The sequence below is a fragment of the Ixodes scapularis genome, unplaced genomic scaffold (assembly GCF_016920785.2).
Source record: "Ixodes scapularis isolate PalLabHiFi unplaced genomic scaffold, ASM1692078v2 PGA_scaffold11__112_contigs__length_91849675, whole genome shotgun sequence".
Classification (NCBI taxonomy): domain Eukaryota; kingdom Metazoa; phylum Arthropoda; class Arachnida; order Ixodida; family Ixodidae; genus Ixodes; species Ixodes scapularis.
The window spans coordinates 71,228,845-71,256,095 of record NW_024609837.1 but is presented as its reverse complement, the minus strand read 5'-3'; the positions used below and the strand labels follow the sequence as shown (position 1 = coordinate 71,256,095).

At 41.5% G+C, this 27,251-nt stretch overlaps 1 protein-coding gene across 1 annotated transcript in view; it reads right to left on the bottom strand.

Moving 5' to 3' along the window:
• Positions 1-27,251, bottom strand: part of LOC120839584 (venom metalloproteinase antarease-like TtrivMP_A) — a 71,390-nt gene that overhangs the window by 24,495 nt on the left and 19,644 nt on the right. The window contains exons 5-11 of the mRNA XM_040209898.1: positions 25,769-25,807; positions 25,551-25,669; positions 17,537-17,614; positions 17,351-17,478; positions 17,195-17,244; positions 11,216-11,324; positions 8,849-9,022 (exon numbers count right to left, since the gene is read on the bottom strand). Coding sequence (XP_040065832.1) covers positions 8,849-9,022; positions 11,216-11,324; positions 17,195-17,244; positions 17,351-17,478; positions 17,537-17,614; positions 25,551-25,669; positions 25,769-25,807 — 697 coding nt within the window. The remainder of the gene's footprint in view (positions 1-8,848; positions 9,023-11,215; positions 11,325-17,194; positions 17,245-17,350; positions 17,479-17,536; positions 17,615-25,550; positions 25,670-25,768; positions 25,808-27,251) is intronic.

Here is a 27,251-nt window from a genome sequence, read left to right as displayed (position 1 = left end):
CTAAACAAAAAGGTTTATTCTTACAGCCTTCGTTCCATATAAGACACCCCAAAACTTCAGATCGCCGTACAGCACACTGACGTCGATCTGACGGTACTAACTCTCACGAGAGGCTCGATAGCCGTTGGGCACAATTTATTAAAATAGCAAATGCACGTGTTACTGACTATCGAAAAAATGTAATCGGGGTTTTCTTGGCGCCACCGCAAAACCTCATTGTTTTCTTTATGTGGTCTTTGATACGTACTTTAGCTATTTAATAAGTTATATCCCACCGTCATCAAGCCCCTCGTAAAATCTGGGGCCGTTTGTTCGGCTAGAGTGCGCTGTACATGGAACTGAACTTTTGGGGTGCCTTAAATGGAACAAAAAGATGTAAGGTGAAACCCTTCTTTTTTAAGAGTGTGGCCAGAATCGAAACGCTAACCCGGGACACCTACACAGCGTTGCAATGGCGGCAGGTGAGGGAATCGCATGCCGATCTTCGCCACGACTGCTCTTTGACAAAGGCGCAGCGTTACGCCACACGAAATATCTCTATCACCGTGTTTGAGACGCTTCCGAGGATGGCACACCGCGCGAAGAGCGCTCTTCCTTGGCTACGCCTTTAAATATAATAAACCGCTACCTCTCGTGGAAACAAAAATAACAATGCAAAAACTAGTACTAGAGCTTCTTTTCTAACCACCACACACGACAACCAAAACCGAAACCAAAGCAAGTCTTACCGACGCTCAGCTATCAGCAGATCAGCACTGTCGAAACTAAAATCTAATAAACCGACATCTTCCAACTTCTGAAAGTATCAGGAACTAAATCGACCTTGAATTGCCCGACCTCAAAAGTTTCTGAAGTGGTTCGCCGCGCGATAAACGATCTTCCTCGGCTGCGCTTTTGATTATAAAAAATATACATCTCGTTGGGGAAAAAATAAAAAAGCTTTACAGAAACTGAAAGTAGAGTGTCTAATCTAACCATCACATGCATTGACAACCAGCCGAGACTGGGAACCAAAACCGATACCAAAACAAGCCTTAGCGACGCGCAGTTGTGGTTGTTCCGGGCTTACCTGTCAAGTTATCGCTGTTGAAACTAAACTTGGATGATCCGACATCATCCTCTGACTCACTCGTGCCATATCAACAAGAAAATCGACTGCACACGCCCTCAAACTGCGAGACTTCAAACGCTTCCAAAGAGGTGCGCAGTGCGATGAACATGCCATATGGGTCATAGAAGCGCTTTTTATCGGCTGCGTGTTTGGTTAATGTAAATCGCAATCTTGTGTGAAAAAAAGTATCCGGAAACTAAAACTTTAGTGTATCCTTAGAATCGCAACTTGCCCAGAAATGCACCAGAGGTTTTGAAACGGGGCTTGCAAATCGTCAATCACGGATCACGGATTTTTCGGGCAGGCTAAAAGGGTCTAATTTTTAATTTTCACGAAAAAAATATATGTTTTGGGGGTATTTCTGAAATGAAGGAGGGCGCAAACCGCATGTTCTCCCGATTTTTCGTTCTCGAGTTACGAGCCGTAGAAGCCGCAGTGGCAGAAACTAGTGTTTTTGACTGCCGTCGCAGGTCGCGTGTTTGACACCCTCTGCTGACGCTATTGTTTTCTCTACACCCTTTTAACTTTTCTCCCTCATTTAATAGGTATTATAGAGATACCTTGATGTATTCAAATATTTTTAGAAATTCGATTGTTGTCTAAAACACATGTCAAACTCGTCACTCCGGTCGCTTTTCGGTCAAATTTGACAGGTCATTACTTCGTCTGTACTTAAGGTAAATTTTCTTTCTTTGGCTCTACAGAAAGCCCAATGCAAGCCCATTATAGATATAATAATATCATTATGATCTGTCGACTAGCCGATCCGCTACCTTCACGTAGACGTTGTAAGAAATAACAAATGTTAAAGGTTTAAGGTCGATTTCCACAAAAACCCCATTTTTGTAAATTTTCATTTTTTAAATTCATTTAGACATATTAGTCGACTATAAAAAAAACAGTCTAGAAATGTAATATTTTGGTTGTATGTACTCTTTCTGAGCCGCAATCGCGCGAAATGTGTGAACATTTGTTATTTTTCACAACGTTTACGTGAAGGTAGCGGAGCGGCTACATGGCAGATAATAATGATATTATTATATCTATAATGGGCTTGCTTTGGGCTTTCTGTAGAGCCAAAGAAAGAAAATTTACCTTAAGTACACACAAAGTAATGACCTGTCAAATTTGACCGGAAAGTGACGGAGTGACGAGTTTGACATGTTATTTAGAAAACAATCAAATTCCTAAAACTATTTGAGTACGTCAAGGTATCTCTATAATACCTACTAAATGAGGGAGAAAAGTTAAAAGGGTGTAGAGAAAACAATAGCGCCAGCAGAGGGTGTCAAACACGCGACCTCCGACGGCAGTCAAAAACTCTGTTTCTGCCACTGCGGCTTCTACGCTTCGTAACTGAAGAACAAAAAATCTGGGGAACATGCGGTTTGCGCCCTCATTCATTTAATAAATGCCCCCAAAACATATATCTTTTTGGTGAAAATTAAGAATCAGACTTTTTTTATTCTGCACGATTTGAGATGAAATTTCCCATATCGGGCAGGCTCAAAGGGTCCAGCTTTTAATTTTCACGAAAAAAATATATTTTTTAGGGGCACTTCTCAAATGAATGAGAGCGCAAACCGCAAGTTTTCCCGATTTTTTGTTCTCGAGTTACGAAGCGTAGAAGCCGCAGTAGCAGAAACTAGTGTTTTTGCCTGCCGTCGCAGGTCGCGTGTTTGACACCCTCTGCTGGCGCTATTATTTTCTCTACACCCTTTTAACTTTTTCCCCTCATTTAAAAGGTATTATAAAGATACCTTGATGGTATTAAAATAGTTTTAGAAATTTGATTGTTTTCTAAGACACATGTCCAACTCGTCACTCTGGTCGCTTTTCGGTCAAATTTGACAGGTCATTACTTTGTCTGTATTTAAGGTAAATTTTCTTTCTTTGACTCTACAGAAAGCCCGAAGGAAGTCCATTGTAGATATAATAATATCATTATTATCTGCGGAGTAGCCGTTCCGCTACCTTCACGTAAACGTTGTGAAAAATAACAAATATTCACACATTTCACGCGATTGCGGCTCAAACAGAGGACATACAACCAAAATATTACATTTCTAGACTGTTTTTTCTTGTAGTCGACTAATATGTCTAAAAGAATTTAAAAAATGAAAATTTACAAAAATGGGGTTTTTGAGAAAATCGACCTCAAACTTTCAACATTTGTTATTTCTTACAATGTTTACGTGAAGGTAGCGGAGCGGCTATTTGACAGATCATAATGAATATATTATATCTATTATGGGCTTGCTTTGGGCTTTCTTTAGAGCCAAAGAAAGAAAATTTACCTTAAGTACAGACAAAGTAATGACCTGTCAAATTTGACCAAAAAGCGACCGGAGTGAGGAGTTTGACATGTGTTTTAGAAAACAATCAAATTCCTAAAAATATTTGAATACATAAAGGTATCTTTATGATACATATTAAATGAGGGGGAAAAGTTAAAAGGGTGTAGAGAAAACAATAGCGTCAGCAGAGGGTGTCAAACACGCGACCTGCGACGGCAGGCAAAAACACTAGTTTCTGCCACTGCGGCTTCTACGGCTCGTAACTCGAGAACAAAAAATCGGGAGAACATGCGGTTGGCGCCCTCCTTCATTTGAGAAATACCCCCAAAACATAAATTTTTTCCGTGAAAATTAAAAATTAGACCCTTTTAGACTGCCCGATTTGAGATGAAATCACCCATATATATATATATATATATATATATATATATATATAAAACCCGTATATATATATATATATATATATACGGGTTTTTTTTTTGTTTAAACTTACCATATTTCTTTAAGGTCGTGAAAGTTACATGAATAAGGTTTGTGCGAGTGAGTTATACAGACAGGGGGACAGAGCATAGGGGGCTAATCGTAACAATCAGTCGGCTAATTAATTATGATTAGGTAATTAACTTTTTAAATAATGAAAATTATTATATGGTTCCAAATAGAAACTTGATCAGCGTCATCGAAAACCACTAAATGAATACTTTTAAAAAGGATATAACGAAGGGGCAGTATATTACGGCGTTCCGTAAAAGCACTCAATTTTGATGCGTTTCTATACTTCGTTTCGTCTTAGGTCCGAGCGCGGCCGATGCTATGAGCCCAAGGGCCAATCAATTAGCGTAAATAAAAAGCGTAATGTCATGGCGTTGTCTTTGGGCTTGATAGGACAACGGGCGGAGGAGCACGCACAGAGACACGGCGAATACCGGCTGGTCCTATCAACTGCAGAGCGCACGCCATGGCGTTGTGCCTTATTCGCTCTTTGATTGGCCCTTCGGCTCATAACATCGGCCGCGCTCGGACCGAAGCTGAAACAAAGTATAGGTTTCCCTTTCTTATCGGAGCGCATCTTTGCGCCCGCGGTCCTGCCTCTCGGTGGTCGCGGCGCGAAGTCACCCCTTCGCCTCCCTCGTAGCATGAAGGGAAGTTCAGCGCACGTGTGTTGCCATAGGCACGTCGCTAAAAAAAGTGGCCGTCGAAAGTAGGAAAGGAGGGGCGGGGAATCGGGAGCGGAGGGAACCTTCTTTGCTAGCGCCACACAAGAGCGAGCGGACAAACGCAGAAACAGTTTTTTTTTTTTTTCGGAATTGCGGAGAGGAGAAATTCGACGTCAACCCTTCCCCTTCGCCGTCCCTGCGCCGCAGCCGTTTCTCCCGGAGCACGAAAACGACGGTGACGATTACACGAAAACAAACGTGGTTCGGGGAGCGGCCGCTCACGACCCAAGCGCTCGCTGTCTAGGTGTGCCCTTTCTGCTCTGCGCTACCATATTGGTCGCCGCTTCGCGCGCTCCTCCTCTCCTTTTTTTCTGCGGCCGCGCTCCCTATGGCTCTGCCGTCGATGTGCCAGGCTTTCTCCGTATAGAGGAGGCTATGGTGTTGCACGTCTCAGTCTCAGGGGAGCAGGACCGCGGGCGCAGAGATGCGCTCCGATAAGAAATCGAAGCCTATAGACCTTTTCCACAAGGGCGCCGCCATCTTGAATTGTCGTCACTTCCAGTATGGGCGAAAACATTTTTTTGCCGTCACCACGCTAATGGAAGACATTTAGGATATAAGCCTAACCGTCACACATTCTCGTTTTAGCTCCCCTCTATTTTTTTACTAGTTACAGGTTGAAACGTTTTACTATTTTGGCGTCGCCCATACTGGAAGTGACGACAATTCAAGATGGCGGCGCTCCTGTGGAAAATGTCTATATAAACGCGTCCAAGGGGAGCTTCTTACGGAACATCGTAATATACTGCCCCTGCGCCATGTCCTTCTAAAACGAGTTGATTTAGTGGTTTTGAATGACGCTGAGCAAGTTTCTAGTTGAAATCATATTATTATATTCATTATTTAAAAAAAGTTAATTAAAAAACCTTAATTAATTAGCCGACTGATCGTTACGATTAGCCCCCTATACTATGTCCCCCGACCCGTATAACTCACCTACGCAAACCGCATTGGTGTAACTTTCATGGATTTTTTTTTAAACAGATCTATTAAGATTAAAAACATTGTGTATAAATATATATATATATATATATATAGACAATGTTTTACATAGCATTCTCAAATCAATACTGTGAAAAGATCGCATCGCATAGGAAAAAGGTTAATGCCATATCGGTCCCTTTGAATGAGTATATATAAAGGAAAATCAGTAATGTTCGTTAAAATTAAGTTGCGTATTGCTTTTGAGTAATCAACTTTTCATTCTTTAAAACATTATTTAAAACAGAAACTTCCTGGGCTTTCCCATGAAACCACTAAATCAGCGTACTTTACAATAATTTAAGGCACGCGCCAGATGTTACAGCGTTCCGAAAACGAAAATCACGCTCAACTTGTTCACTTAAACAGCGCAAATAAGTTACGTAAGGAAGAGACAACAGGAAGGAAAGAGCGCTGACTCACAACTGAGGTTTTAATAATGACGTAGTGAAAGAGAAGGATGGTGTCAAGTGCTGTAATATTATTAAATTAAAGAAGGTTACAATTATTAACCTCTTTCTAAGGGCCAAATTAACGGAATGACAATTTGCATTTCTAAGTAACCCGAGTGAATATATCTACGTACAAATATTCAGAAGTGAACTACAAAGTTGTCGGTGACCCAACGGTTACTGGTTGACAAAGCCAAAAAAATAATAAGAATCACGATGTCGACGGTGATCCCAAGGGCGTTGGCTTCCACAGAAATGAAAATTGAGAAGGAAAAAGAAGAAGAAAACAGGAATAAAAATAATTTAGGGACTAAAATTCAAAAATTGGAGCTCTTTCGCCGTCAGAGCAATCGAAGGCGTACTTATGCAGGCTAGGCCCTTATTCGCGATCTTGCACGCCTCGTACACCTCTCTAGTCTTTTGTTCTTTAAAATGTTTAAGCACCTTAATCTCAGAAAACCTTGGTGTGCACCCGCAATCTCTCACATGCGCAGCAAGATGGCCCGCTGGCGTTGAGTTTAGAGAAAGTGCATGTTCCCTAAGTCTCACATTGATGCACCTTCCAGATTGTCCCAGATACACCTTCCCACATGACAACGGTATTTCATATATGATGCCACTCTGACATTCCACGAACTTTCTTGCATGGTTGATTTTACATTGGTCGTGTGTATCCCGCTGCTCGTTGATTTTTGGACATAATCTTTTAAGTTTGTCGGGCGCTGTGAGGAGGATAGGAACCTCAAACTTTGCGGCTACTCTTTTTAGGTTATGGGAGAGACGGTGAATGTAGGGCATTACCACAGGTCGTCTCTCCCATAACCTAAAAAGAGTAGCCGCAAAGTTTGAGGTTCCTATCCTCCTCACAGCGCCCGACAAACTTAAAAGATTATGTCCAAAAACCAACGAGCAGCGGGATACACACGACCAATGTAAAATCAACCATGCAAGAAAGTTCGTGGAATGTCAGAGTGGCATCATATATGAAATACCGTTGTCATGTGGGAAGGTGTATCTGGGACAATCTGGAAGGTGCATCAATGTGAGACTTAGGGAACATGCACTTTCTCTAAACTCAACGCCAGCGGGCCATCTTGCTGTGCATGTGAGAGATTGCGGGTGCACACCAAGGTTTTCTGAGACTAAGGTGCTTAAACATTTTAAAGAACAAAAGACTAGAGAGGTGTACGAGGCGTGCAAGATCGCGAATAAGGGCCTAGCCTGCATAAGTACGCCTTCGATTGCTCTGACGGCGAAAGAGCTCCAATTTTTGAATTTTAGTCCCTAAATTATTTTTATTCCTGTTTTCTTCTTCTTTTTCCTTCTCAATTTTCATTTCTGTGGAAGCCAACGCCCTTGGGATCACCGTCGACATCGTGATTCTTATTATTTTTTTGGCTTTGACAACCAGTAACCGTTGGGTCACCGACAACTTTGTAGTTCACTTCTGAATATTTGTACGTAGATATATTCACTCGGGTTACTTAGAAATGCAAATTGTCATTCCGTTAATTTGGCCCTTAGAAAGAGGTTAATAATTGTAACCTTCTTTAATTTAATAATATTACAGCACTTGACACCATCCTTCTCTTTCACTACGTCATTATTAAAACCTCAGTTGTGAGTCAGCGCTCTTTCCTTCCTGTTGTCTCTTCCTTACGTAACTTATTTGCGCTGTTTAAGTGAAGATGTCTATCCAACTCGCCCAGCAACTCATTTTGGTACGCTCAACTTGCTTCTTTTTAAGTTTTTCTTTTCTACGCAAACGCATCCCCGCACCAGCGGTCCTGCTCCCGTTGACCAAACAGAGTAACTAAAGCGCTCCACAATGAATTCAAAACGTATCCCTAGGTATATCCAAGAATCAAAGGTTACTCTTGCAATGTTATTCCAACAGCACAGCATTTCATATTGTTTTTCGGTGCCACACTTCCTTTTCTGCTACGAAGGGGAGGATGCTGTTGGTGCCCGCATTTATCACGTGTAAGAGGACCGCTCGCGTCGATATTCATTTCGGAAACAAAATCGAAACTAAGAAACGTGTCCGAATCGGGTGTTTATTCAGAGCACCGTAAAATGAAGCACGCACTTTATATTTTGTTATTTTTGTTGATTTAGTGATTTGACCCATGATGCGCAAAAACGTTATAGTAGAAATAATATCTTCAGGCGTAATTTTTACAAATTTAATTACTCTGAACTATTTAGGAATGCAAACATATGAAACGTTATTAATTTTCCGAAGTTGGCCGATTAGCATGACACCAATATGACATTAGTTTTGCTATGCGCAGGGTATTTTTACAAGTGCAATTTGGGCAGCATGTATTATACTCCTTGTAAATAAAACAAGCAAAAAAAAAAAAAAAAACTTCGTTAACTTTGCAATTTTTTAATTGCGTTTTTTTAATCTTTCATATATTGTTGGCAAATATGATTTTATGTTTGAAACTGGTCTCTACGCTAATTGAACAAAGATATATAATAGAAGGATTTAAGTTTTATAGACATTGAAAGAATGAAACTTCTAGAACCATTTAAATGACCGATGTGCGCGAAACGTCTTTGGGAGGTATTATACCCTCAAAGCTCATATTCTTTTAAATAAAGGTGCACACTTCGTTTTACTTTTGTAATGTTTGTGTGATGCAACATTTAATAACAGTCGAAACTTTCTTTACAGTACCAAATATGTTGGTTTAGTGTTCATCAGGTAGCGAGGCAACACATTTGAAAAAACCAGACGTTTACTCAATATCGGGAAGATATTAATAAAAAATATATATTTACCCGAAAAACACTTTCATCTGTAGTTTACAGCAGGGAGAGAAATGAAAGGACTTTGCATCCTTTTCAATGTAGCTCATCATGTAGCCGTGTTCCCACGCGCATTCTGGAAATTTTGATCCGGAGTGATTTGGAATATGGGCTAGTGGTCCTTCACCGTCATGCACGCAGCCAAACCTAAAATAGATAGATAGGTACGTTTTATTCGGTTTGATTTGAAGCTTCATCTTTGGTGTCGTGTTCCTAAGTTTTTTGAAGGAGAGATATCTTTGCCATAATATGCATTACCCTGAAACCGGAGAAAAATAACATTAAGAATTAAAAGAAACCAAAAAATTGAGGTAGATACAGATCGTCGCCAACGCAGTTACTGCGTCTATTTAGTTACCCTTCTTAAACACGCCCCTTTTTTATGTTGCGAAAAAAGGGAATGTGCAACGATATTTGGTGGGAAGTTTTCCTCTCTTTACACCAGCTCACTGGCACTGGTGGGACCCAAGAATACTCCAACGCAGCGTCACTGACCATGAAACTCCTTTGTTGCGGTATTATTTCAAGGACAAAAGCGGGCCTTTCCTTTAGGTGCTTCCTTCGCAGAACTTGATGACGGAGCCAATTGCGTCTACAGCTGGGGAGGCATTGCCAACAATGCGATCCGCAGGTGTGCGCCATCAAGTTTTGCGAACCCCGCTGTAACGATATTTAAATGTTGTTCATACAGTAGACATAAACACTGCGTAGGCATTCTAGTAGTGGCTCGTTTTCGATCGTTCGAATGAGGGGAATTGCCGAGACTTAACAATGCGTTGAACTCGGCAAGCGCCCTGTGCTCTACCAACCCGAACGCGTGTCTGTGTTAAGAGCATTGGCGGCGTATAATCGGATCCATATCACGTGGCTGCTTTTTTCTGGCTGCGAGTTGAGGGGGTAAACGGTGTTTCCTTTTTCTCTTTTCTTTTTTTCTGCGATAGCCTTTGAGCAGAGAAAAAAAGCAACGGGTCTTTCATTGTTCACATACGTGAAGAAATCTTTCTAAGCTGTATTTATGCAAAATAGAAAAATTGTTGCATCGCCCCTCTATACCATACGAACTTTCCCCTTACCCAAGTTATTTAACATCAGAGTAAACTAAACACAGCTATCCTTTCACTCTCACTGTTTTTGGTTGATGTGTCTGGTCGGTTGTTAACTGCGAGCAATCGTAAAATTTTTAACTAAGTCGAGGTCGTCCAAATCAGATTAATAAAAATATTGTTTTGACTCGCACGCTCCCGTTCCTACCGCCCTCCAGGACGGGGAGAATGGGGAAATGTGGTGGGGTGTGGGTGGAGCAACATGAATCGAAGCGCCTTTTTTTTCGTCTCTTAGGACCTTAGTAATCCTTCGGGCCAAGATATAACATGGTACAAGGCTCGCGTGGCCATATTTTTTTACAAGTACCAATCGATCTTTCAAAGTAATCGGTTGGTCATACCCTACCTGCTGTCTGTATTCATTGCAATACTCAGGGTGCTTCGCACAAAAAAGTATAATAAATAAACGTATTCCTTCGGGATGCTACTCTATCGCCGTGGTCGATGTCCGAGTACGAGATGAAAGCAATAATACCCTCACCTTTTAGCTAAATCCTCTAATTTTCTCCCTAAACTTGCGAACTAGTTTGCACATTTCAACCAAAAATTTTTTAGTCGTAGTGAATAGTCCAGTTATAATACTGATATCTAGATTAAGTCTGGCAACCTTCATTGGTCGATTTAATCTTGTAAAGGAACCCTGCTCTCGGAACTAAGAGGTAAAGGATCGAATAAAGATCTTCCCCGAGGCACGATGTAAGATACATTTGAGGCGAGGACACACAACACGGCAAACGCTGCTATGCCAAAAGACCCTTCTCCTTTTTTAATTCTTCGTTAGTACGCGCATTCTATACAGGGTGTCACAGCAAAATTAAAAGCCTCCGTAAGTTTCGCAAGCCACTGCCCGGATAAAGGACTGTGTGCATTGGGTCATGGCTAGTAGATTCCTCTGCCGCCTCAGGCGGTAAATGCGCTGAAGTTTTACGAGAGTACGGCGGAAAGCTGCAGGGGGACACACGTTTGTCTTGGCGTCACCGCCTGCTAGCGTCGCGCTTCTTGTAAGACGCTGAAGGAAACGCTGGCGGCGACGCTGACCGGTCTTGTCGTTCGTCGCAGGTAGAAGAGTGAGGTGTGTGCAGGTAAGAACGAAGCTAAGAGATTATACGCCGTCGAGGCCCCGCGGAGGAACCATCTGGGCAACGCGTACTCGCGTATAGGTTCTCTAATTCGACGGAAACTCGGAGAACTATCTTATCCTTCTGGCTAATTCAAACCGCGTAGCTTTTTTCCTTACGCATGGGCCAACTCGTGAGCAGTTACACGGACACCTTGATACGTTCCCGGCTTGTCTTCTCCCATTCCGACATTGTTGAATCCGCACATCACCGCGACAAAAGTCATTCCTGTAAAAAAAGAAGACGCAGTTAATTGGCACATCAATAATCCAAGCCCGTGTTGCAGTACTAAAGAAAACTTCGCTTAAGTTGCGAGTTAAAAAAACAATTTTTTTTAAGGCTCGTTAAACTCTTAAGTGCTAGATACAGTCATCCATCTGCGTAAAAACCTCACTTCGAACCCCAAAGTCCAAATACGCAACTTTCTATGCTCAAAAATTTAAAAGACATGGTCGTTTTAGTTGTCCCTAAGACGACTTGAAGTCGAAAGCCCAAGTGCCGATGGATTAAAGACGGACATCTGATTTTGTGATGCGGCGGTAAGGCTAAAGCTACCGCCGCATCAGAGGCTACTGAACGAAAGGTCGCTGGTTCGACGCCTGTTTAGGGACTCGAGCGAAAAGTCTTTTCGGGGGCATATATCGCCTCCGCCGATGGCACAAGCAACGCCATCTCGTGGTCCAGTGGCGAACCATGGCAACGGAACGCCTTCTCGAAGAAACGCGCTAACCCACCTTCACGAGACGTCATCTGCCGAATGCCGTCTGCTAAAGTGAATGTAGCGACGTTAACCAAAGTTGGTCGCGACGTTGTAGAGGACGACGCTAAGAGCGGGAAGCAGTACCTTTGAGAACCCTTGGCGGATCCGGCGAGGGTTGTTGCACAATAGGCCCCGAGATTATAACAAGTTGTCACCGAGCGAAGCGAGAGGCGATCTCACGGAGCGTCTTTTATGTGGAAGCCTAGCTTGGGGCCCAGGCCAACGTTGCCATGTTAGTTGCAGACGGCATTTAGAAAGCAGCTTTCGTCTTATTTTGTTTTGAAAGCACAAAAAAGCCAAACCTTTTCAAAATCGAAGCTTAAGAATGTTCGCGACTTCGCCAGTTACTACGGCTTATGACTGGTCACGCCGAGATAACGCACTGCCGCCATCTATACGGTATTTCTGACCCGCTTTGTGTCTCAATATTTTCTAATTTTTTGAATAATTCCTTTGAAATAATTAGAACAGTGTAGTAAACGACCAATCCTCGCAGATGACACTTGGACGAGATACCGCAGGTACTCCAAAATTTTGAGTCTAGTTAATGAAAAGAAGCGTTCTAGTTCGATTTATAAATTGTCACCATATTATTTCAACTCTGCACGGTGACTCGTATGAGGACGCAATGTGTCAGAACGCCAAGCTTTGGTGTTTTTACGGGACAAACTAACAAACCGCATTTGACGCACTCTTGCGGAGAAATAAATATTATTTTCGAACGCACGGCATTGTTTTTTTTGTTTTTTTTTTTGCATTCATGAGATGCCGGTTGCACGTCATTTGCACTGCAGCTCGGCAGGGATTTCAACCCGCCAGCTGGGGATCCACAAACCGGCGCTTTGTCTCGAGCCTGAGTAATGTCGCAGTTGGTCACAAACAAAAATAATAGCCAACAAGGTCAAGGACGCAGAGGGTGTTCAAACTCAAATTTCATTCATCAGGAACCTTTCCCAAAAGGGACTGTATTAAGAAATTAGTCAGGGATGAAGAAAGAATAAAACAATTAAAACAGGGACAACACTACCACATCTTTCAACTAGCAACAGATGAGTAAACTTTCAAAAGCGAGCAGCCGACTAACCCAGTAGGAGAGAGAAGGGGAAGAGAAGGAAAGATAAGAAACGCCAAGTGCAAGTCAGGGTGGTAGGGTTATCTCGGATTTTAAAAATTCAACCTCAGTTTTCGTCAGCAGGAGGGAAGGGTTTGACACGTTGTTTTTTGCAGTGATCATGGCGAATGATTCTATGATTTTCCTGCCGAATCTGCTGTCATGCCCCCCCCCCCTCCCCCTTCCAGGATTTTTGTGTAATTAAAAAGGGGATGACACACACACACACACGCACACACACACACACGCACACACACACACACACACACACACATATATATGTGTGTGTGTGTATATAAAGTGCAAACTTTGTTTTCTATTTTTTAAGATTTACAAATTTATTAAAAAAAACGTGAAGGTTAGACTTATGCGGCTTGTGAAGGTGACTTATACGGCGAGGATGACATTATGTGGGTGGCTAATCTTTGCGATCAATCGGATAAGTAATTAAGATGCGTTAATTAACTTTTTAATTTCTGAAAACACACATATGTTTTCAATTAGAAACTTGGAGAGCGTAATGAAAAACTCTTAAGCCAACTCTTTTCAGAACGACTTGAAGCTTGCGGAAAACTCGGAGGCGCACCAAAGTTACCAATCGTGCAGCAGGCGCAGAGCTACCAGTGGCAGAGCGCGATGATAATCAAATCATCCGCGTTCCACAACCGCTAGCCTTGTACCTGCTCCACGAGTGCTAAATTTAGTGCACTACTACGCTTCTCATGCGCTCAAAGTCTTTCTTATAATTATTGATTTAGTGGTTTTCAATGACGCTCAGCAAGTTTCTAATTGGAACCATATACCGATTTCCATTAATTAAAAGTTAATTAACAAATTATACCTAATTATCCGACTGAGCGTTACGATTTGTCCCCTATACTATGTCCCCCTGGCCGTAAAACGTACCTGCAAAAACCGCATAAGTGTAACTTTCACGGATTTTTTAAAAACAAATCTGTAAAGCTTAAAAAGAAACACCCTGTTTATACGGTGTTTTTCTTTCTTTCAGATGTGTTTAAAAAAAGCCGTAAAAGCTACACTTATGCGGTTTTTGCAGGTGAGTTATACGGCCAGGGGGACATCGTATAGGGAAATAGTCACAACTATCAGTCGGCTACTTGGGTCAAATTTGTTAATTAACTTTTTAATTATTACAAATTGGCATACAGTTCCAATGAGAAACTTGCTGAGCATCATCGAAGACCTATACATCAACTCTTTCTAGAGGGATATAATGCGGGTGAGCATTTTACGGCGTTCTGTAAAAACGCTAGATTTGGACGCATTTCTAGGTTTCGATTTCTTATCGGAGCGCACCTGTGCGCCCGTGGTCCTGCTCCCCAGTGGCTAACACGCGCAACACACCTACGCCCAACTTCCCTTCATGCTACGAGGGAGGGGAGGGGGCGGCTTCGCGCCGCGACCACTCGGAGGCAGGACCGCGGGCGCAAAGATGCGCTTCGATAAGAAACCAAAATCTAGAAACGCGTCCAAATAAAGCATTTTTACAGAACGCCGTAAAATACTTCCCCAGCGTTATATATTTTTTAAAATATTCTATTTAGTAGTTTTGTATGATGCTCAGCAAGGTGATGCAGCAAGTGGTGTAGTGGTCAGCACACCCGACCGGACATTAGGAGGACCAGAGTTCAAATTCTGGCTCCGCCATTTATTTTGGCTTTCGGAAGTTTCGTAAGACATCGATTCATTCGATCAAGTACGGTTCAATCATCACCATATTTTCGATTAATATATATATATATATATATATATATATATATATATATATATATATATATACGGAAGAAAACGCACCTGAGACGGTTGTTGGAGTTTTTAAAACATATTATCGGTAAAGTTGGTCGACGTTTCGGCCTGAGACAGACCTTTTTACCGATAATATGTTTTAAAAACTCCAACAACCGTCTCAGGTGCGTTTTCTTCCGTATATACTTTTCGTCATCCTGCGCTTCGTTTTTCTCTCTCTCTCTCTCTCTCTCTCTATATATATATATATATATATATATATATATATATATATATATATATACATTATAAAAGCAAAGCTTCTTTTCGGGTAGATTTCGAAGCACAGAAGTCACGAATAACGTTTCTTTGGTACCACGAGGTAGTGGTGGCAGTACAACCTGGTACTCATCAGTAGATGAATAATAAGAAGAACTTCGGCCTCCAAGGGCCGCTGTAGACGCTCCTATGGAGTTAATGTTCCGAACGTCTTGCGCGTTTGGCACGTGCCCGCCCAGGGGCGCGCTTGCACGGGGACGCCCGTGGCACTATTCTCGTCTCCAGCTCGACGCTCGCCCTCCCGCGGCGGAAACGGGAAGCGCTCAAGTGAGGGTTTCCCTGTTCTGCTCCTCAGCCGCCCTGACGAAACTCCTCGCTATCATGGCTCGCGAATTGTAATTTCCGAATGCGAACAACACTCTTTATTGTCTCAATGTAGCGCTGCAGCAGGTATGGGACTGCACCTTATTAGAGAGTTTTAGTACTGCGTATAGAAGCAAACGCAAGCGCTGTGCGTGGCGTTAGAGTTGCATGCTCCACGCTGTGCATGTGCGTCGTCTTCATGCTCCGATTCAAGACCGCAATTTCGGCCACGCGCGGTGTAGAACACGACACGCAAACAACCAGTGCTTTCGTTCGCTCGTATGCGCAATACCAAAACTCGCTACTTTGTCAACGGTGTCCAAGGCCAACGAAACGTGCTGCAGCGAGCAGACGTGCAAGCGGGCATGCGTTCCCTCGAACTGGAAAGGCTGAAATTTTCAAAACGACGGTGTGTAAAAATTAAAGAAACGAAATGTTTTAAGGGAATAAGTAACTAAAAAAAAAAAAAAAAAGGTTTTCTTTTTATTAATACTTTTATTTTGGGGTATTTGGTCCGGAAGGATTGACGACGACTTTGGAAGTTTTGTCGATTCTCAAAAGTCGCCACTTTTTTGGTAGCCTTACACACTGCAATTTGTGTATTTTTACATCGATTTCTCAAATTAGCAAAAGAAAGTTTTTACTGATTTTAGACTATTTTTATTTTATAACTTGTCAATTAAAAACGCTGGAATTGGCACTAGTAACGACAATTTACATATTTTTCGGTGCCATGCTTGTTCGCGCGTTTGAAATTAGATTATAAACAACAAATTATGTGCGAGCTAAAAAAATATGTATTAAAATATCTTAATTGTATTAATATTATTAATACAAAATTGCGGCAATGTAGGCTTCAAATAGACGCCATGATCATAAAGATCCGCCATTCCACCATAGTAGTAGTTCCAGAAAAGCCTCATTTTGTTTTTCCTTTTAGCCTAGAAAAACTTTGACATTGTACAAACAATGGATGTAATATAAAGTCCTATGCATCGTCACGCGTTTAAAAAACACACAAACTTCTCTTGTCTGACTCGGATTCCGTCTTTGGGTATTTTTAGGGAGAACAGCGTTTCTTAATTTAAACGTTTTGTGAACATATTCCAAACTCAGCACCCGTGGTGATGAGTTTGGAATATGATTTTAGCATTCATCTGCTTTGGAATAACGTTAAAGCAATCAATCATCTAAATAGCCCCGAACCCATTAAAAGTCCTGCAGTTCAATATTTCATATCACAATTATTAAAAGCAATCATTACAAGCAGTGCGCCACGCCTTCTAACCGCACACAGCGCTCTGGTTGTGACGTCATGATCCTCCACTGCGCAGGGGCGCGAATCCCACTGGCTCCACGACTGCCGTGACGATGCATATGCGTTGCTGTGCTTCTCTTTGTGTTTTATTTCTGAACGCGCGTGTTTGTTGACTTGCATTTAGGTGCCGTTTTGCTCAGCCAATGGGCATTTAGGGATTATTACAATCAGCCAATGGCACTAGGTGCCGTTTTTCGCGGTTACAGACAACGCCGGCTGCACTCCATGGAACAGTTAATGCTTTCAATTTAAAAATAAATTAACGTAGAAGTGAGAACTACGACATTCCGCCGATGCAATCGTAGGTAGGAAAAGAGAGAGATAGGGAAATAAATGGTCATTTCGGAGATATTGCAATCGTAAAAATATGCGAGGTGGCATACTATTTACAGATACCATAGAGTAAGTCTAAATAAATCGGTATGCGGCAATGAGTGAAAGTAGTTACCGCTGTAATAATACTTATCTTTTCAAATAGTTCCATATAAAAAAAAAGGACAATCCAGTCATAACTTACGTACCCATGAGAGTTATGTCAAGATTTTGGCCCTTCACCTGAGCGAGGTCTCTCCTAAATCCAGGTGGAGGAACAATACGTTAGTGTAGGCATTGTGTAGACATCCTGTTTAGAGTAAATATCCTTTAAAAAAACAATGAATATAAGGTTTGTCACTCACCCTGAAAACAAATAGAAGAAATCTGGATTTCCGAAAACGGGCCTTTGACGAAGAAACCCATATAAGTTTCTCAATGACTGTTCAGCCAATACGTATCCCAATGAATAAGAATATACGAGTGATTCCTCCTAGAAAATTATTCTAAATGTAATAAAAACACTTTCTAGAAAAAATTATTTCACTCACCTGATATGTCAGTCGGTACATGCCGACAATTCGTATGGTAACAAAGGGGTTGGACAGCAGTGTAAACCGAAGTTTCACCTAAATTTAGAGGACAGTTGGATTCATATATTTGTTTTTTTAATTTCTGACATGTTTATTGTTGTGATATTCAAATGACAGATTTTTTATTTTGTAACTCTCTAACACTATTTTTTGGTACATTATTAAAACACGACTTAATTAAGTATGAATTATTTTTAACTTTTTTGCTTTTGTTTACTTTATGAACGGGGCATCTAAATAAAAATGATCATAGTTTCATTTAATCGAAAAAAATATTTAGAAAGTGTTTAGACAACTTTATCGTGTCATCAAATTTCAGGAGCGTAATTACCTAGTATTTGTTTCTAATTAAGAATAAGCGAAAAATTGAGTGTCACAGACAAATCCCAGAACGCGAAATGAATGGCCTTTCGTCAAAATACATAAGAAGTCATCAGTGTGGGTTCGTCGTTTGAATGTTTTGTAAAGAATTATATGCTTTTGAAAAAAAAAAAAAAAAACTAATCCCAATGCTTTTTCGTTCGTTCATTTCCCGCCAAATCTAGCGGCGAAACTAAATTGTTGGTTAGGTTACGTGACGTCGATTAACGTCGCATAACCTGACATCACGCGATCTATACAACACTTCAGTTTTTTCGCTAGAGTCAGCATGGGAGTTGATGTCACTTGACCTCAGGTCACGTGACATGTACACTGATTAAGTTTCCTCGCTCAATTTAATAGAAAAATCACGTAACGTGGCACAACGTCACGTGACCTCTAATCTAGATCATTTCAGCTCCCTCGCTAAATGCGCCGAGGAAATCGGTGTCACGTGTCCCAAACTCCTTCGCTTCCGTACTAAACTTTGCGACGAAATCGACGTCACGTGAGCTGACAGCACGTGACGCATCAATACGATTCCCCCAATAGATATAGCGGGAGAATCGACGCAACGTGACTTATACACAAGTTTCGTTTTCCCACTAAATTTATCAGGGAAATTGACAACGCGTTTTGTATCCAGTTTCTCCCTCCATGTATCCGGCGGAACTTTAAAAAAAAAGGCACTCTAATCTTAAAATGTCATTTCATTGTCTCTTAAATATTGCTAACCAATCGCACCTTAAATTTTGCTATTCACGCAATATAGTTTTTTAAAGAGAAAGATCGTTCACAACCTTTTCTTTAAGTTCTAAGGTTTTTCTTTCTTTTTTTTTTGTTGGGGGAGGTTTTTGATTTTTCGTATAATCGGTGTTTTTCGGTGTCTTAAAAAAATACAGTTTCTCACAGTTTGTTGAAATAAATAAGACACTGCCGTGTAATTTTTCAATATCCTAGGACCATGCGTAGGACCAGAATACTTGAAAGCCGGCCGGGCATTCATAAGAAAAGGAAATGAGGGAAAAGCTGTGATTCCCGAAAAAGGAGGTAGCCTCGCAGGAAGTTCTCTGCGGGTTTTTTTCTGGGAAGTGATGACAAGCGCGGCCAGCTGAGCGAAAGGACTTAGGGATAAGAGACTTGAGGACAGCAATGGGCACAAGACCCCGACTCTCGCGCACGAGAGGCATGGGGTAAGCTCCTTTAAATCTTCGCATAAAGAACATCTCTTACGATTATTCCATTAAAACTAAGCTCATAAAGGAAAATATCATAAAGGAAAATGTCATAAAGCACATCGACTAGAAGCAAATCTTCCAGAGCACACCTTTCAATAACGCAGCAGCTCAACCCGTCAATCGCCGCCCATTTTGTGTTGGCTTAATTGCGTTTTTGTTTATTGAATCACCGCTGAAACTCGAGGTTCTGAGGTTTTCTTAAATTTTCGTAAATACGGGCACGGGGGTTACTCTCGGAGTTTATCGATACATATCGAAAGGGCGAAGCGCTGGTTATGAGCAGTGGCAATAAAGTCCGTCGCGCACAGACACAAAGGTCTAACGGACATTACCATTTTCAGGACTAGAATTCAAGCGTGACATGGCAGATGGCGTGCTAAAACAGCCATGTACAGGAAGCACAGTTTTCCCGTACCTGTAAATCTTAGCGCGAGAGCAGTACCCAAAAAACAAGCAGATTGTTTTGTTAGGAAGGTAACCAAGACTTATTTTAAATATTTTTATATAACACTCGCATATGACTATATTCTTGAAGCAATTATATAACCCACAGCCAGATAAATTGAACCCTTTGTGTGAGGTGGTTGTTACCAAATAGATTACAGTAATATTCTTGCTTAGCTTTTTTCCCCAACGTATATATAGTTTGTTTCTGTATGTCTTACATTTTACATGAACGTGATTGTCTACAGATTCTAGAAATATAGGATCTAAACTATTTTGATTCCAACTTTGTTTAAAGGGGCGGTGCAACAATTTGCGGACTTTGGCTAATTAATTGCGGGAATTGATCCCGGCCACATATAAAACGAAGGACCGAAAACTATTCTTTCCTGCCTGCCCTAGTTTTCATTAAAAAAAATAAAAGAAAAGAAATTGGTATCTTTGGCACCCCTCAACTCAACGTTGAAACGGCACCAGCTTCGCCTGTGACGTCATTCGGAGTGGCGTTGGTTTCCGGTTGGGTTCTTCTGGCTTCTGTTTCCCCAGCGCTCGCCGGCTCGCCAGGCTCGCCGCTCTCCCGCCGATTCCCGACTAACATGGCGGCATGGGCGGACGGCCTGAGCGACGTCGAGCGCAAGATGCTTGCGTATAGTAAGTCAGTTGGACTTGTGCGACGGGCAGTCGACGCGGCGGGCAGTCGAGGTCGAGGTCGAGACACCAGGAACAATAACGATACCACGATACTACGGACCACGACCAACGCACTCCGTCGAGCGAGGGAAAGCCAAAACGTCCGGGTTGCTCGTGTAGCCGCCGTAAGCGCCTCGGGCGTCGACGGATGACGGCGACGGCAGGTTTTGTTGACTTGCGGTAGATGGCGCCACAAATAATTCATACCCTTTTAGCGGCAATATTAGGCTTTTGAAGCGTTTCTGCATGCCTAAACAACAAGATTTTTTAAACTTAACCTTAAATCAAGCTTACAATTGCCTAACACTATAACTTACAAAAACCACTCCGAATGACGTGAAACCACAGGTTCCATTTGCGGCCACCATCTGGCCGCAGGTTGGAAAAAAAAAGCGTTTTTTATTTTGCGATTACGCAGCGAAATAGAGGTATTTTGGTGTATGGTGGCACTTTTTCTCTTACTTATGCCGAAGTAAACAATATAAAAAATACAAGCCGCACATTCGTTCAGTGTTAAAATCATTGCACCGCCCCTTTAAATAAATCATTGGAAACCCAGGGTTTATTTGCTCCTTTGCTAGGCTTTATGCACTTATAAGGAAAGAATTTGTTATAAATATCTCGGAAAGTTTCCAAAAATGTTTCGTATGCTGCATCAGGAGAATTCGCTTAAACACGGTCCCAATTAGCGGTACCAATGAGCTCCCTAAATGACATGCGTACTTTGCGATGTAATGTTACGTATTCTGAATCCTTCTGATTTGTGTTTGCAAGCTGAGAAGTGCATGTTAATAAGAATAAGATGGGTAAATGATCACTAATGTTGTAGCTAATTAAACGCGATGCATAAATATCTTCTTGTTTGCAATTTGTAGCGAAGTAATCAAGTAACACACAGCAATTTTATTTTGTTATTCTCACTGCATTTGTATTAATACAACCAATACCATTCTATTCGACTACCGAAAATAGTTCATCGTGCAGAGTTGATGTTTTCAAGAGATCAATATTAAAACCACCTCAAAAAGAAGAAGGTATAATTATTGTCATTAACTTGACTGACTAGTATATCAAATACAGAAAGCAGGATGTTAACATTTCCAGAGGGAGATCGATATAGTACACTGAAAACGCACTTATTCCAGAGTCCTGACAATAATTCAAAAGAGGCATTCAGTTTTGTAAAATGTGGAATAATGCAACAATTCAATGATAACTTCACAAGCATTAAAACACCTCCCCCACTTCTAGAATTTTGAAGTATAGAAAAATGTTTGTATTAGGCAAGACAAAGTCATATGAATCCGAAGTATACCAGGTATAAGAGAACATAAGTAGCCTGAAAGAAAAAAGCATGGTATTAAGAAGAACTTCAACGTCATCAACCTTCGATAATATGGAGCATACATTCATGTGAAAAAAGATAACACAGATTGTTTTCGGTTATTTATATCATCAATAAACTCGTCAGTCTGAACGCATAGATTAGATAACGGAGATATTTTCATTAAAAAGAAAATGAATGTGATGCTACACGTTTCTTTCCACTTTTCATCGAATCAATTCAAGTTTCGCTTTCAATCCTAACTGTAAGATCGCTCGCAGCATCGCACGAAATATGACGTCACGCTCCTCCTGCAACAGTTGAGACAGAGGGGAGGTGGCCTCGCTTGTCTGCTTCTCGCTTCGGTTCACCAGTTCGAGGGGACGAAGTGAAGAGGAAAGGGAAGGAGAATCGTGACGTCACGTGTCTCGTCGGCGTCGTCGGCAGTGTTCAATCGCGCACTTTTCCAAAAAAATACGGCCATAAGTTAGAAATATCGCTGGATGAGTGATGTTTTTGGGCTTTGCAGCCTCCCGCCTCTCGCTCCAACCTTGTTTTGGAAGCTCCAAGGTTCGGTTCAGTATCCCTTTAAGCGCGCCTGTTAAAGCGAGGAGTTCGTGACAAGTACTTAGAACGGGCAGTTTCTGCGAGGCAGTTCGCGACACTGCGCATAACACGGTACACAGGTGTAATATAAGATATATTCGAATAGTCTTTTAGAGGAACAGATAAAGAAGCCCAAAATGGTGTCATTAATATGCAGTTCTGGTATAGCGTTACCACAGGATACCGTGGGCACGACAACAGTCATGTCAAGCGCTGAAAACTACCTTTCATAGGTGAAGCCCTTGCAATGTTTTACCATACAGTGGCATGCATGATGGCCTATTAATAACCACGACGCAGGTTGATAACGTGTTGCAAAGTAATAAAACCTCAACACTGTGCAGTGAGTTGTCAGCTTCTGACAAAGAGAAATCTATGTGAACGCTGCTCTTCCGGAACTGGACGTGCATCCTGCGCGGCTCACTTTTTAGAGCACAGGTGACGAGGTTCAGTGCAAACACCACGATATGTTAATCACCCTCAAGAGTATTTTGACACACCCAGGAACGTGGCCGGCGCAAAAAAGTGTTCCGTAACTTTCAAAAAAATTAACATGAAAATGAGGTTTCCGCACCATTTAAAGATAAGATGCTCGTTTTCTTAACGACGTTAACATCTCCGTCACTTGTGACATGCTCCTTCCGTAATCGCTTCGAATTTGTAGCCAAATATATTAATTTAAACACACTGACGGGCGTCAGCGATCAGGCGCACGAGCAATCCTGGAAAATATATCTCTATCCCGTCTGCCATCTTAGCACTACCGCCCCGACAGCGTTCCAGTTGCGAATGGCAGATAATTTTCAGTCGGCATTCGCCTTGTTGCCGAGCCCATAAAACCCACCTCCTACCGTTCTAGCTTTTCTTTTTGATTTTCGGTCCCAGCCAACCTCGAATCTACACGTCACTGCTGAAGGACGTATGTATTTAACTACCTCAGGCTGTTCGGCCCCTTCCCTTGAGCAAAACCGGGCACGCCCTAGCTGTTTTAATTAAATTCAACCCCAGATTGTTGGATCGACCGAATGTGCATTTTATGGTGTTCGCTTCCATGCTAAATATATAAGCTCTTAACGTATAGAGCTAACCGGAAAATTAATGCACTGGTCATCGGTCAGAGAGTAATGGCTACGACACAGTGAGGGCTCTGCGAAATCGATGTCGCTCTGTGAATTGGCCAGAGCCACTCGGCACAACAGCCTACCAATATATAGATATCTTTTCTTCCATCGACAATATATAACCGGGTACGATATAGTTACTTATTTACGGAAGTTACACACACCATTTGCTTGCTTTCGTACTCGCCACGGCGTAGCTAATTCTAACACCTGCAGCAACTTGCGGCTATGACCGCATTCATTTTGGTTGAAAACCAATTTCTCTGCCTGTAAAACACCTCATCCAGCTGCTGTGTAAATAGCCCATTTACAGGGGTTAATTCACGACGACCACTGCCGCCAGATACGAACAGCACAAAAAACAAACAAAAACGAATGCTGTGGTAAGAAATGTAGCGTCCCTCGCGCCATTCTACGACGTGCTTTGCGGGGAAGCGAACACATGGCTGCTTGGAACCGCAGTGAAGCGGGTTTATTGGCTGTCACAAATATTTACATCGTGACAGATTACTTTTTACTAGGACACACATCGATTGTGCAGTTTGTATACATTGTGAGCAATGATATTACTAAGAAAAAAATTTAAATGCTGGTAAAATACTGCTTAGATCAGTCGATCTCAGATCTGGGTCCGCGAAGGCGTTCTAGGGGTCTGCGAAGCCCTGCCTCCTCGGTCAAGCCGGAAATAAGATGCTTTTAATGCGAAAACATTAACTATCTCATGAGCGCACCGACGTCATCAGCTTTAAAACCGCGCCAAACGGCACCTTAAATCCTTTCTCCAAGTCAAGCCAGCTCCCAGCTATGAAACCACGCGCATAGCTAGCCACGGCTCCTTTTACACTTCGGTCCTATTGGCTGGCGCGCGTCGACAAGGCTCCCAATCGCCGGACACGCAGCGCCAATGCGCTAACACGCAGAGAGGTAGTGTTATGTACATGATTTCGCATTCCCAGCTCATAAGAAGTGCTTAGGTGTACCTCGAGCCTTTTTTATTTTCAGATTGAAAAGAAACTTTCCACTTTTCGGATAAATTTCCTCGTGTGTATGTCAATGAGATAAGTCTACTTCACGCTAGCCCTTTGTTACATTCATTTATTATAGGATTATCAAATTAACCTATACATTTACATTCCCCCCACCAGGAATGGGGTCCTCTACCATCTCCGTCGATCCACAAGGAGTCCGCGAAACATCAATGGTTGAGAACCAATGGCTAACATCAGACATGTACAAGTTACTAAAAAAGTAATAAAGTTTAGTTACTGAGTTTTACCTCAAAAGTGATTTGAATAGTGTAGAAATTACTCAAGTGGAAAGGAATTGAGAAACTTGCTCATTACCGTAAAAAAGTAGCAAATTCTTTTTGAAGTTAGCACGAGTTAGCGCAGTTTTCAAGGCAACATTCGTTTTTCTCTACAAATACGGGTTCTTAAAAAGCAAGAAGAAGCCAGGGTAAAGCCAAACTTTACTTTCTTTGGGCAGAGTCTGAATATTTTGTCCCTTGTTCGCAAAACCAAAGTTAGGATTCACCGCTGGTGATTTGTCTACCACCTGACGCATTTGGGCCTAACTTGCCAAACAAGTGCCAGATATAAGTTCATATGTATGGCATTTTCGGCTCAAGACTGGCACTTCGTCAATTATGTGGCGAAGCAAAGGAAAGTCATAGAAACGCGAAAAAGAATTAGCGCACTAGCTTAGCTAACACCTGGGAGCATTATGCCAAAATAGGCCCCTACAGTTGCAAAGCTTGTGCCAACTTGGGTGTTTCTCTGACCTGGGGAAGTGCGTTTACCGCTACTCCACCCCGTTTTGTCTTTCGACGTTCTCTTTTTATATCCGTTGAATGATTTCTAATATCATTATTTATATCCTAGAATACGAGGTTATCCGGAAAACGACGACGACGACGTTATCCGGAAGATATCATTTATTTATTTCAAGTGTTCGGTTTTTTTCTTTTTGTCATTGGTGAAACACTAGGTATACCAGTCTAATATGTGTATTATCAGGGTAACAAGGTACATGGTGAGCTAAATGCGACGTTTTTTTAGTTTTTTTTTTTTACAAGATTCGCTTCTGAATATAATTTGCAAGGGCAATATACGCGCTACATTAAATCGTATATGAACATTGCCGCTCGTTATAAATGTCTGGTTCGAGATTTATAGAGAATGATGACTCACCGCATTCAGTAGGGCTATTAAATACGTGAACAGGTTGGGGAAAGTTATGCCATAGACAGAATCTACCAATATAAATAGTTCACAGACAATAAGGGGAGCGGATGCAACTTGTCGGTTTTCTGTATGGAAAGGTAAAAAAATTATTGTATATGTCAGTCTGTATATCATTCAAATAGTGCTTGAGTAAGATTTTCACATGATGCGAAGAGAATGCTTACCTAATAGGCGCAATTTTGATGTATTTTTAGCCGCTAGATCTGAAAAAAATTTCATCACACGATAATTGATATGCTTTATGACGTAGTATATATATCCTTATTTTTTACGATGGTTTGCACCAGTTGCATTGTCCCCACGTAAAATACTGGCAATTTTTGTTTTCATTGAATTGATCACACCTCGTCTACACACCGCACTCGGTGCACAGTGCGCACGTGAAAATCTGTCATACACAGCTCGCAGTGACAAGTACCTGCTATATTAGCTGACAAAAAAAGCACGTGTCATACATGAATCATCAGTAACCTACGTTGTCATTGATAAATTCCGTCACGTATCGTCCTAAAAAAATCCCCATAAACTCCGCACCAAATGATTGTTCGCACCACGTAATCTTTCTACTTTTAGATATATTAGTGCCTGGACAATATAGAGAAATATCCAATATCCTGAACAGCTCACTCTTTTTGCCTCCACAACTACGCGTGGCTTTGATGGCACAGGGCTGTTGTCGGCTCTGCACCTGTGCCGGCGTTTCGCTTGACGCGAATGCTATTTCTGTGCGCGCTATGTGTACACACCTGGTGAGGAAAACGCTAACTGGCTCGCAATCATTATGTTCATTTTTTTTTCAAGTATCAGATAGCATCCCCTTGAAGCATGGCAAATCTGTTAATGTCTTCGTGGATACATAAAAATAATATTGAAAGTGTTTTGCTTTTATTTACGTCAGTTAGTCATGTGATGTCTTTTATATTTAATTCGTACTTTTGAATGTTGATAACACTATGAACGGCATAATTTGGTATACCATGTATATCATTATTTTCTTACGGCAGGAAAAGCGTGTGACTATCATTTCATGTTGCAGTCGATTGGGCTTAAAATTGTTCAACTGAAAATGTACTTTATTTATTCATTTATTTATGGTTCATACCCTCAAGCGCCGAAGCATTGTAGAGGGGAGGGGCAAAGCAAACAAAAATAAAACAAAATGAAAAAAAAAACATGCGGCAATCAACTCAAATATCAAAAATACACTGCGATTGGCAAAAGCTATAAGCAACATCTGTTCCGAACAAAATAAACAAATTAAAATGACTTATGTTGGCTCATCGAACAGAAATGCAAACAAAGATTGGTGAAAGAGGAAATTATCGGGTATAGTTGCGATATCTGCTGGAAGGTGGTTCCAGTTGTTTCATGTATACGGGATAAATTAATTAAAAAAGTATTTGTTTGGCACCGTGTTAATCCAACTTTATTCTGATGGTCCAGACGGGAAGAGTAATAGTTAGGCAATGTAAAGAAATGGTCTCGCAGCGACTGATGATGATGCACTTTACGAAACAGGCAAAGTCGAAAAAACTTTCTACGCAATGACAAAGCGGGCAACAGCAAACGGGACTTCATTGATGATATGCTGGCTGTTCGATTATAATTAGACAATGAAACGAACGGCGTTATTTCGAACTAGTTCAA